This window comes from Mastigoproctus giganteus, chromosome 3 (assembly GCF_048544385.1).
Source record: "Mastigoproctus giganteus isolate SK-2022 chromosome 3, ASM4854438v1, whole genome shotgun sequence".
NCBI lineage: Eukaryota > Metazoa > Arthropoda > Arachnida > Uropygi > Thelyphonidae > Mastigoproctus > Mastigoproctus giganteus.
In genome coordinates, this window is record NC_143577.1 from 41,745,048 (window position 1) to 41,758,106 (window position 13,059).

Here is a 13,059-nt window from a genome sequence, read left to right on the forward strand (position 1 = left end):
CCGCACATTCCTGGAGCAATATGGCCTTAGTTGCTAATGCTCCTAAAAATCAAACAAACAAACAACAACAACAACAAACCATCACTAGAGCTCACTTTGCCCACTTGGCATTAGTTGCACACTGTTGGCAGGAGGGACATGAAATCACACCCAACAATGCTAAAATCATAGGCTTTTCACGTAATTTCAAGATCCGCCATTGGTTAGAATTGGCACACATCAGCGCCACTGAAACTATACTCAACAGAGACCGTGGCATTCACATACACCCCATGTTTGAGCCTCTCATATTTCACAAGGTTGGCAGTCACCAATGCCAGTCATCTACCTCAACCTTCTTCCAACCTTCTTCTCTCCTTCTCTGCCACTTCCTCATCACCATTCTGCACACCCCTAAACCCCCCCTCCTCCATGACCTCACATGCGTGCACACTTGTTCACACACACACACACACACACACACACACACACACACACACACACACACACACACACACACACACACACAAAACCACTGCTTTCCAGTGCTCAGTCAATTGATTGAGCACTGTAAATTTTTTTAGAGAACAATATTTTTCTAAAGAACACAGATACAGTAGCCAAAAGCTACTATATCTGTGTTCTTGTCTGTATGTGTGCTAAATTAAATATGTTAGCTCTTCAATGTTTGTGCCTGTGTCAGTTTACAAGTTTTGTTCAACTGTGTGTACTCTCTCACTTTATTTAAAGTTCTTTTCTCTTGGTCGGTGCATGCATGCAAGAAATTATAATATGTATCCGACCCCCAACCTCAAGGTTTTTCAGCCAAACTTCCATCTGTTGTTGTGGAAGTTGATATCTTAAATAAATTCAAGGAAGAACTAGACAAACTATTGGAGGAAATGGATAGGTGGAATGGGAAGTTTTTTTGGTTTTTTTTGGGTAATGCTGTATAAGTTTCCTTTCTTGCTTCATATTCCACTACTAATGCTAATGTTAAATGTCTCAGTTTGCAGATGATGGTATGCAACAGCCATAAGTTTGGAAATATTAAATAAATGAGCTAATAGGTGGAAATTGAAATTTAACAATGAGAAATGCAGGGTAACAGTAATCACAGAAAAACATACTAACTGTGTGTTATCAGGTTCACAGTGATTGAGAAACTGAAGTAGATAGACATCAACTTCTCTGAACATTTCAGATGGGCTGTTAGGATAGATTACAGAGTTTTGTCAATGATATACAGCCATTCTCTGGCTTACGTAATACTCAACTTACGGAAATTTGACTTTACGTAAGTTTTTGGCAGTGGTGCAAACTTAAAAAAATCATGAAAAAATCATATTCCTACAAGATGCAAAATATGTGATTTTGCATCCCATAGGAATAAATGTAGGTATCATGAAAATATCGTAATGTGAACCCAATACAACATTGTTTTTTTTTGGTAATTCGTTCCAAGACCTCGGAAGTTGAAATTTTCGCTATATAGCTATTTATCTGTCTAAAAGGTCATTTTTATAAAGGAAATTGCACTACACTTTCATCGTTATCATATGTTCTGTTATAAGAATAAACTTTGAATGGCTTTGTTGATATTTTTCTGAAGAACATTTCTGGAGATCACAACCACAAAACAATAAAAACAATTTGCACTTTCCGGTTTATTGGGCTTTTCTGTTAGCGAAGTCTATTATAAACGAGAAGTAAACTCGATCTTATTGCATTTGCGATAATACCGATAACTGGAATTCTGTGGGTTTTTACACTACGGTATTATGGTGAAATGAGTTCCCCTTAACGGAAATCTTCAATCATATAAAAAACATAAATAAATTTTCAGAATCTTCTCTTCATTCATATTTACTTATTACAATGGTGAAGGGAAAGTGCAAGTGCTGGCAGTGCTAGGAAACAAATCAAAATTGATTTAGAAATAGTAATAGTAATAGAGGCAAGTGTATGAGCATCATACACTTGTTTATATAGCATCAGCCAAAAAAAAAAAAAAAAAATTAATTCACACAACCATTCCCTCCAAATGCTTGTGCAGTTCCACCTTAAATTTATTTAAGCTATCAACTTCCGCAATGACATATGGAAGTTTGTTCCAAAATTAACCACCCGCTGGCTAAAGACAAATTTCTGCACATCTATTCTACAACTGTCTTTCCTCAATTTGAATTTATGCTCTCTTAGGTTCGTAATCGGAGCAAGTGAAAGAATCCAATTAGAATTCAGGGTGCTCAACCCATTCAAGGCCTTATAAACCTCAATCAGATCACCACGCATGTACCTAGTCTTCAGCCTCTGCAATTTGCAGAACTTAAGCCTCTCTTCATAAGAGGATCAATTCATTCCCCTCACCAATCTTGTGCACTTCTCTGTACATGCACAAGCAAATCTACATCCTTACTAAAACGATGCCTCCAGACTCGTACGCAGTACTCAAGGTGTGGCCTGACAATTGCCTTATACAAAGGGATAATCACCTCCTTTTCCTTGCTGATTATGAAGATTAAGAATTACGAAGCAGGACAAAGTTTGTCTGTTGCATGGAATTAGGTCTCACTGCTTCAACAGTGAATACTATTTTAAGGGGCAGTGTGCATATAAAAGAACATGTAGTAGTAGTAGCATGTGATGCAAGAAAGCAAGTGTATGAGCTTATGCAGCATCAGCCAAAAAAAAAAAAAAAAATCACACCATTCCCTCCAAATCCTGTCCAGTTCCTCCTTAAATTTATTCAACCTATCAACTTCCACAACGACAGATGGGAGTTTGTTCCAGCAATTAACCACCCGCTGGCTAAAGGCAAATTTCTGCACATCTATTCTACATCTGTCTTTTCTTAATTTGAATTTATGGCCCCTTAGGTTCGTAATCTGAACAAGTGGAAGGATCCCATCAGAATTCAGCGTGCTCAACCCATTCAAGGCCTTATACACCTCAATCAGATCACCACGCAGGTGCCTAGTCTCCAGCCACTGCAATTTGAAGAACTTTAGCCTCTCTTGGTAAGAGGATCCCTTCATTCCCCTCACCAATCTTGTTGCCCTTCTCTGTACACGCTCAAGCAAATCGACATCCTTCCTAAAATGAAGCCTCCAGAACTGTACGCAGAACTCAAGGCGTGGCCTGACCATTGCCTTATACAGAGGGACAATTACCTCCTTTTCACTGCTAGCAAAATTCCTATATATCATTGACAAAACCCCATAACCTGCCCTGGCAGCCTGTCTGCATTGCTCAGAAAACTTCATATCTGACTGCACAATAACTCCCAGATCTTTTTCATTTTCTACCACCTTAAGTGTAGTACCACACAGTTGGTACTTTTCTCTCGGGTTGCAGTACTTTGCATTTGTCAAGGTTAAACTTCAGTTGCCACTTCTTAGCCCATCTGCCCAAATTATCTAGATCCTGTTGCAGAAGCACACTGCCATTACTGTCATTAACAACCCTGCCAACCTTTGTATCATCTGCAAACTTCGACACTAAGCCTTATATACCTTCATAAATATCATTGATAAATATACAAAACAACAGTGGACCCAACACCGAACCCTGTGGGGGCTCCACTAATAACATTAGTCCACGAAGAGCAGCACCCATTGATTACCACCCTCTGTCTTCTCCCACTTAACCATCCTTTTATCCATTGTAGCAACCATCCTTAAACCATCCTTTTATCCATTGTAGCAACTTACCCTTAATACCATTCTGCTCCAATTTGTACAGTAGTCTTCCATGCATAACAGTGTCAAAAGCTTTCCTGAAATCCAAGTATATGATATCAAAATTATTTTTTGCATCCAGTTCCTTTGTAACCACATCATAATATCCTATCAAATTTGTCAGACAAGACTTTCCCTTAACAAACCCATGCTGTGTCTGAATTATTGCTGCAGTCTTGTCAAGATGATCCTGCAATGCATCTTTAACCAGTGACTCCATTATTTTACCCGGAACAGAAGTTAAACTAACTGGTCTGTAATTACTTGTGTCACCCTTCAATCCCGTTAAAGGATCAATGCATTTAAGATCAACAGTGATCACAAAACAGCGTTGAGGTGCTATATCGAAAATGGAAAAGCTAATAATAATAATATGGATGGAAAATCAGATTCAGAAGTGAGTGCCCCTGAGTCCAGTGGCCATCCAAGCAAAAGCAAGAAGTATTTATGAAGATATTAAGGATAAGTACGGTGAACCCCGAGCCAAGTGTGTGACAAGCAATGGGTGATTTAATAGGTTCAAGCATTGCACTCGTTTCCAAAACATTAAAGTATGTGGTGAAGTCACCAGTGCTGATTCTGTAGCTGCAGAGAAATTTTGTGATGTGTTGAAAAAAACCCCTTCTAAATCTCCACAGCCCTCAACTTCTGCAGTGGCATGCTTATCAGCTGGAGAGTTAATCCTGGCAATGATGCTTGAAAGGTAAAACTTGCTGACATTATGCCTGTCTCCACTCTCTTTTTGTAATTTTATAATTTTGAAATTTTTGTAATATTTCCTGTGCATAAGATAAAACAATTGAATAAATAATTCTATTTGCATGTTCGTCGAAAATTTCTTTTTTGCTTCAATCAAATTCAATCAAATCTGCGAGTGCTGCATAAGCATTTAGGGAAATTCCAACTTACGTAGAGTTCCACGGAATGCAACCCTTTCGTAAGTTGGTGAGTGGCTGTAGTGGGATTTTTTCAGTAAGGATGAGGAGATAATTATTCTGCTGTATAAGGCAATGGTAAGGCCCATATCTCGAGTATTGAATACAGGTCTGGAGTCACATTTTAGGAAGGATGTGTATCTCTTGGAATAGATGTATCTATATATGTATGTATTTTGAAGACTAAATGTGCAAGGCATAATATGTTATGGGTTGAAATTAACTATACAATATTGGTGTAAATACACCATAGTTTACCCATAAGTTTAACTACATAAATAGTGTAAAGACATTGTTTGATTTTATCTCTTATTGTGGCCACCTTCACAATGAGATACCAGGTATTTGCACTACTTCAAATAAACAATGCTTCTCTAATAGAGCAGACTACTGTTATTTATTCTCAGTTGGCACCACCACCACCCAGACGGCACCGTTTCGGAGCTTGTTGGCTCACTCATCGGTGGTTGGGCGGGCAGGCACTCTAGTAATGCAACCATGCCATCACGGTTGCAAAGTTAATTCCATAATATGAGAGATGCCAAATGGTGTGGGTAATAATAATATTTTGAAGACTAAATGCACAAGGCATAATATGGGTTGAAATTAACTATATAATATCAGTGTAAATACACCATAGTTTACCCATAAGTTTAACTACATAAGTAGTGTAAAGGCATCATTTAATTTTATCTCATATTGTGGCTACCCTCACAATGAGATCCATATTGTGGAATTAACTTTGCAACTGTGATGGCATGTTTGCATTACCAGGGTACCTGCCCACCCAGCAATGAGTGAGGCAACAAGTTCCAAAATGGTGCCATTTGGTTGGTGGTGCCCACTGAGAATAAATAACAGTAGTCTCCTCTATTAGAGAAGCATTGTTTATTCAAAGTAGTGCAAATACCTGATATCTTGTTGTGAAGGTAGCCACAATATGAGATAAAATCAAATGATGCCTTTACACTACTTATATAGTTAAACTTATGGGTAAACTATTGTGGATTTGCACCAATATTATATAATATATGTATGTATGTAATGACATACATACATAAATAGATGCAGAGAAGAGTAATGATATTTATGAAGGGAAACAATATGGTACTCTTTCCAAGAAAGACTTCAGTTCTAAAAATTCCATCATTTGGAAACTAAGCACCTGTAGAAAATCTCATTTAGGTGTTTAAAGCTTTGAATGGATTGAGTAAGCTAAGTGTTGATATGTTTATGGTATCCTTACTCAAAATCAGACAACATAAGATAAGGCATAAATTAAAATTGAGGAAGTATGGTTGCAGGATAAATGCAGAAATTTGATTTCAGCAAGGTGGTATTGATTGTTGGAACATAGTTCCACCTGTTTATGGAAGTGAGTAGTTTGAATAAATTTAAGGAAGAATGAGACAAATTATTAGAAGGGACGATCAGGTTTTGTGAGATATTTTATTTATATTTTATTTTTATTTTTTTTTTTGCTGATACAGTATATGGCTCTTCCTTGTATCATTTGCAAATATTAATACTAAATATTAATTTTAGAACACAAAATTATAGTTACATTAGGGACTGTCAGAAATGAGAATTTTGCACATGATAAATTGTGAGAAATGCATGGTGTTTTAAAGAATGCCTACAATATGTATGTCGTATGTATGTCCTTAAATTCCTGAATTCACATTTAGTTTTTTTTCCAAAAGAACTGGTGCTCTCAGTGATGAACATGACAAGAGGTTTCATGGTACCTCCGTAGCCAGGTGGGCAGGAGCAGCAGTGCGTAGCACACACACTTCTTGATTAGACTGGGGTTCAAGCCCATGCCCACCAAATACGGAGGATGTGGAAAGGTCAGGGAATGACCACCACATATTCCCGGAGCAATATGGCCTTAGTTGCTAATGCTCCTAAAAACCAAATAACAAACAAACAACAACAAAACAAGAGGTTTCATCAAGAGATATCTGATACAGAAAAGCACTACCAGAGAGGGGTGAATATCAAATATGCTGGACTATCTATCGTTGGACACTGCTCCAGTTATAAAAGTTAAAAAATTAACAAAAAATACTTTGTATTTAATTTGTTATATTATTAATTACAATGAAATTTTATCTATATATTACTCTTTCATTTCCCTTCCCTTGAAAATGGTAACTGATAAAACATTTTAGTGAAAAGTTCAGATTAAATTCAGCACTTTCAAATTTACTAGAATAACATATTTCTTTTTAGATAGAAATTTCTTTTTAATTTTGTTGTTAAGCTGCTGTGCAACAAAAATTACCATCACATATTATTATAATCTGTTAATAACTGCTAAAGAAATTCAGATTAAAAATGCTTATGACTCTTTTTGTGATTTCCTTTCATTTATTCATTTTTCAACAAACATGGATGCAACTATAAATGCTCCTAACTCAGGAAGGCTTGAGAATGAATATATATTCATACAACATTTTTGATTCAAAATCACCTAATCCTTTAGTCTGGCTATAATTTCACAAATACCCTGTGTGTGTGCTTTGTAATTGTTTGTCTGTTATTTTTTAATGATTTGATTTTTTTTATGAAAAAGCAATACAAATTATTTCATCTTAATTCTAAGCCATACCTTGAACCACAAGATCAAAATGTTTTTCTTTTTTTCCTAATGAACTAGATGCTATGCAAGTGTAGCGACCACCATCAGATGCAATTACTTCAGCAATTCTCAACAACTGATTATCATGAAGCAAACTAACTCGTCTGGCAATATCTGTGTGAAGAACCTTATGTAAAACAAGAGAATATCAATCAAAGGTTTATATTTTTAATAACACATAAATCTGATAAATACCTGATATCTTCAAAATATAAAATAACTTCAACTATAAAATATTTAAGCAAATTATCTCCAATTTCAGTTATTTCATTTTCCAAGGTCATGTAACAACATGGATGAATGTATAAATTAAAATTAAAATTGATAAAGTGAATGGGAAAGCAGAGAAAGGGATAAGGGATTAGAGATTTTTTTCAGATTAGAATTTAGTTCATAAAGATTAATGCAGATTATCTACATTCTGTACATGATGATAAAATCATTTATTATAGAGCAATACATTACATCACCTTTACTGGAGTCTTGATCACTTAATCACCTGAGGGGACATAAATTCAAATTGAAGAAAGACAGTTGTAGAATAGATGTGCAGAAGTTTGCCTTTAGCCAGCATGTGGTTGATTGCTGGGATAAACTTCCATCTCTGTAGTTGTAGAAGCTTTTGACGCTGTTGTGCATGGAAGACTACTGTACAAATTGGAGCAGAATGGTATTAAGGGTAAGTTGCTACAATGGATAAAAGGATGGTTGAGTGGGAGAATACAGAGGGTGGTAATTAATGGGCACTGCTCTTCGTGGACTAATGTTATTAGTGGAGTCCCACAGGGTTCAGTGGTGGGTCCACTATTGTTTTGTATATTTATCAATGATACTGATGAAGGTAAATCAGGCTTAGTGTCGAAGTTTGCAGATGACACAAAGGTTGGCAGGGTTGTTAATGACAGTAATGGCAGTGTGCTACTGCAACAGGATCTAGAAAATTTGGGCAGATGGGCTAAAAAGTAGCAACTGAAGTTTAACCTTGACAAATGCAAAGTACTGCATATGGGTAGAATTAAACCCAGATAAACGTACCAACTTTGTTTGTGGTACTACGCTTAAGGTGATAGAAAATGAAAAAGACCTGGGAGTAATTGTGCAGTCAGATATGAAGTTTTCTGAACAATGCAGACAGGCTGCCAGGGAAGGTCATGGGGTTTTGTCAATGATATATAGGAATTTTGCTAGCAGGGAAAAGGAGGTGATTGTCCCTCTGTATAAGGCAATGGGCAGGCCACGCCTTGAGTTCTGCGTACAGGTCTGGAGGCCTCATTTTAGGAAGGATGTAGATTTGCTTGAGCGTGTACAGAGAAGGGCAACAAGATTGGTGAGGGGAATGAAGGGATCCTCTTACCAAGAGAGGCTTAAGTTCTGCAAATTGCAGTGGCTGGAGACTTATACACTTCAATCAGATTACCTGCACGGTGATCTGATTGAGGTGTATAAGGCCTTGAATGAGTTGAGCACGCTGAATTCTGATGTGATCCTTCCACTTGTTCAGATTACGAACCTAAGGGGGCATAAATTCAAATTAAGAAAAGATATATGTAGAATACATGTGCAAAAATTTGCCTTTAGCCAGCAGGTGGTTAATTGCTGGAACAAACTTCCATCTGTCATTGTGGAAGTTGATAGGTTAAATAAATTTAAGGAGGAACTGGACAGACATTTGGAGGGAATGGTGTGATTTTTTTTTTGGCTGATGCTGGATAAGCTCATGCACTTGCTTTCTTGCATCACATGCCACTACTACTACTACTACTACATATTTTCAGATTTTTGATTTTTTGTTTTCAAGTTTCAATTTTATTTTTTCCAAATTCTTTATTGTGATTTATTAATTAAGTACAAGTTGAAGACGTCTTGAACTGCCAATGTTATATAGATAGATCACATTAAAATGAACAACTTTTTTTGGCAAATGCAGAAAATGCCTAGTTTCCTTGCATCACAGGCCTATATTAATATTGATGGCAGCTACTGCTTATGGGTAGCAGTAATCCCAGGGTAACATATCAACTGTTTGGTACTACACTCAGGATAGTTGAAAATGAAAAGGATCTGGAGTACTTATGCAGTCTGATATGAAGTTCTCTGAGCAGTGCAGACAGGCAGTCAGAACAGTCATGGGGTTTTGGCAATGATATACAAGAATTTTGGCAGCAGGGATAAGGAGGTGATTATCCCATGTATTAGGTCAAGCCATATTGAGTACTGCATATAAGGCTGGAGGCCTCATTATAGGAAGGATGTGGAGCTGCTGGAACAGGTACAGAGAAGGATAAGATGATTGATGAAGGGAACAAAGGGGTGCTCTTACCAAAGAAACGCTTCGGTTCTGAAAACTGCAATGTCTGGAGCCTAGGCACTTGCAAGGTGATCTGACTTAGGTGTTTAAGTTTTTGAGTGGCTTCAGCAAATTCAGTGCTGATGAGATCCTTCCCCTCGGTCATACTATACACATGAGGGGGCCTTAAATTTAAATTGAGGAAGGATCCATATGCTATTAGAATCTATCTGTAGAATCCACATACTATTAAAATTCAGAAAAGATGTGTGGAAGTTTACCTTGAGCAAATGGGTGGTTTATTGCTTCCATCCATTGTTGTGGAAGTACACAGTTTGAATAAATTCAAGAGAGAGTTAGACAACCTAATGGGGGGGGGATGGATAGGTGAAATGGATTTTTTTTTTTTTTTTTTGCTGATGCTGTATAAGCTTGCTTTCTTGCATTATTTGCCACTATTAATACTACATAAACAGTTCATTGACTACTTAGCTTTATTTATTATTTATATATACATACATTTAAAGACAGATGTAATTAGGCATGAGGCTAGTGCCAGAAAAAATTACAAAAAATTTATATCAACACTATTAGACTACAATTAAGAACTGGTGCAAATGAAACCACAGAACTGAGGGAGAGGGAGATCTGGAATGAAAATGTATTTTCTATTGCCCACCTCAAGGGAAATGATTTCAAGAAATTTTATCAATAACCAATTTTCTCAAAAAGATCCTTAGTTGTATAAGATTTTTAAAATTAAAGGACCATGTTGGATGTTTCTGCCAACCCTTAACCTTACATCCCAGAATTTTGTCCAAAAGCTGGCACCTGTCTTTTCTCAGAAAACACAGGTGCTGGATAACAGGGTGCCATCTGACCATACCAAGGGCATTACATAGAACAATTCTACCTAAGCTATACAACCTCCTACCAATCACAGATCACAACCATGAAGTTAGTTTCTTTGTCAGCAGGGCTTTAAGTGGACTAGCTAGCACACTTTCAATTTCTCTTTGCACTCCCATTTAGTAAGGTGCAAATAATTATCTTGTCTTATTATTTTTTATTTATTTTTATATTAACTTAATTTGTGTTGTAGTGCCACTGATGATGCTAGAGGCTTCATGGCAAAGGACATTTAAAAGCCATAAAGGCCCCTGACAAGGGAATTAAAAGGTTCTGAAATATTAAGCTTCCATATGTGTCAGTTTTAATAATTTATTTAAATTAATATGACAACTGATACAGTAAAGTGTTGGTTTTATAAACTGATCATTCTTGCTTTATGATGATGTCATTCAATTTATTCATCTCGAGTTGTATATGTAACCTAAAAGTTGCAGTTTGAATGTGGACTATTAAAGGGCATTAGCAATTTTTACATGCACATACCTTTCCATCTTTTAACCAAGATACAGTAGGTTGAGGATTGCCATAAACGTAGCACTTTATTTCAGTTGCTTCATTTTCTAAAATTTCAAGAGCCTTTTCTTCTTCCTCTTCTGAAATGCTCTCAATTTTAGGGGGAACTAAGATAAATAAAATGCATTAGTTGGTTAATTAAAATATTGTCTAGTTTAAAAAATTGCAGCCAGAACTTCAAGAATAATAAAATTACCATGTTTCATTGAGCATATCACATAGAATAATTTTACATTCAAATATTTCACAATTAAAAGTGGAACAAGCAGAATTTTATTTAACAATGCCTATCCCATTATATAACTTTATAAAAAACAACAAAATAAAAAAAATACTTTGAAAAAACATGAAAAATGCACTAATTAAAAAAGAAATGCAAATTAATAAGAAATCTGATTTATCAAATTAACGAATTTCCACGATTAAATAATCCTTGCTATCTTGGAACTTTATCACAGTCTAACTCACGTTTCATTCATTAATTCATACTAATTACAGAAAGCTATTGAAGTGAAAGAAAATAAATGGTTCATCTGTATGCAGTTTCACAATCCAATCCAGCCAGGAACTCATACAGTGCTTAAGAAACCACAGCATCAGTGACCAAGACCTCCTTGTCTCCTATGATGACACCACCTTATACTCCTGCATCTTCATCTTGTGTGCTATTGACAGTGTCTGTCATCGACTTGAATGTGACCACACCTTATGTGACAGGACAAAACTTTCCATAACAGACATCTATGAACACAGATTTTTGAACAATCTTGTCATTTTGAACAATCTTGATGCCAAGAAAGCTCCATGTCCTGAAGGTGTTTTTTTAGTCATTCTCAAAACCTGTGCTTACTCATGTTCTGGGTTCACTTTTTACACTTTCTTATTATACTAGATACATGCATATTTCTCTAAAAAAGTGTAATTAATCTCTTCCATCCAATTATCAACTGCACTGTACTCACCTCTACTCTTTCCAAAGTAATGGAAAAACCCATCAACCCAACTATCGAAATTTATCTTGAACCTTGCCATCTGATCTATTTAAATCTATCTTGCAAACCACCATCTGATCTATCTAAATCTATCTAGAAACCATCTATCAAGCTAACATCTCAAAACCATCTATCAAGTTAACATCTTTAAAGCATCTATCAAGCTATCTCCTAGCCTACCATCTGATTAATTATTGCCAATAGGGATTCCATCAGTGTCGATCAACTGGTGTTCTATTAGTTTGTGTTACTCAACTTTTAAAAAATTTGATGGAAAAGTTTGGTATAACTCAAGCAGTTGCTCTTGACAGTTCTAAGGATTCTCATTGTGTTTGGCATAAAGGTCTTCTAAACAAGCTCCCATCCTATGGACTGGCAACTATTTTTTGCAACTGAATATCTAATTTTTTCAGCTACCATCACTGCGAGTGATGGTAGCTGACTCTTTGTCTTATAACTTTACACTAATGCTGGTGTTCCTCGTAGTTTGTTGTTTCTTCTACTGTTTTCTTGTATATTAATGACTTTCTTCTGCTTACTAGAAATCCAATTCAGTTTTGCTGTTGTTTACATTTCACCTTCCAATTTGAGAAACCTTATCTTGTGGAAATAAGAAAGGTTTAGGAAAACAGGAACAGTTTGTCCTTAGGAAAGGTTTCCTAAATAAGCTTCCATCTTATGGTTTGCCAACTGCTTTTTGTAATTGGGTATTCGGCTTCTCACTGCAGTGATGGTAGGCCTCTCTCTCTTCTAACTTTTTGACTAATGCTGGTGTTCCACAAGGTTCAGTTCTTTCTCTCACTCTTCTCCTCTTTTATATTAATGACCTTCTTCCATTGACTGGAAATCCTATCCATAGTTTTGCTGATGATAGCACATTGCATTCCACCTTCCAGTTTGAGAAACCTTGCCCTGCACAAGCAGCTTCAACTTCTTGAATATCCTCAACCAAGTCCATGAATGCCAATCTCCAGGTAATTCTTCAGTGGGAGAAAGATAATTTGGTTATCTTTAATCCCTCAGTACATTCTTATTTCTCCCATAAAGTGTTTACTGC

At 36.3% G+C, this 13,059-nt stretch overlaps 1 protein-coding gene across 1 annotated transcript in view; it reads right to left on the bottom strand.

Moving 5' to 3' along the window:
• Nucleotides 1-13,059, bottom strand: part of LOC150087903 (hemicentin-1-like) — a 1,496,027-nt gene that overhangs the window by 791,919 nt on the left and 691,049 nt on the right. Inside the window, exons 37-38 of the mRNA XM_090369959.1 lie at nt 10,981-11,117; nt 7,269-7,425 (exon numbers count right to left, since the gene is read on the bottom strand). Coding sequence (XP_090226085.1) covers nt 7,269-7,425; nt 10,981-11,117 — 294 coding nt within the window. The remainder of the gene's footprint in view (nt 1-7,268; nt 7,426-10,980; nt 11,118-13,059) is intronic.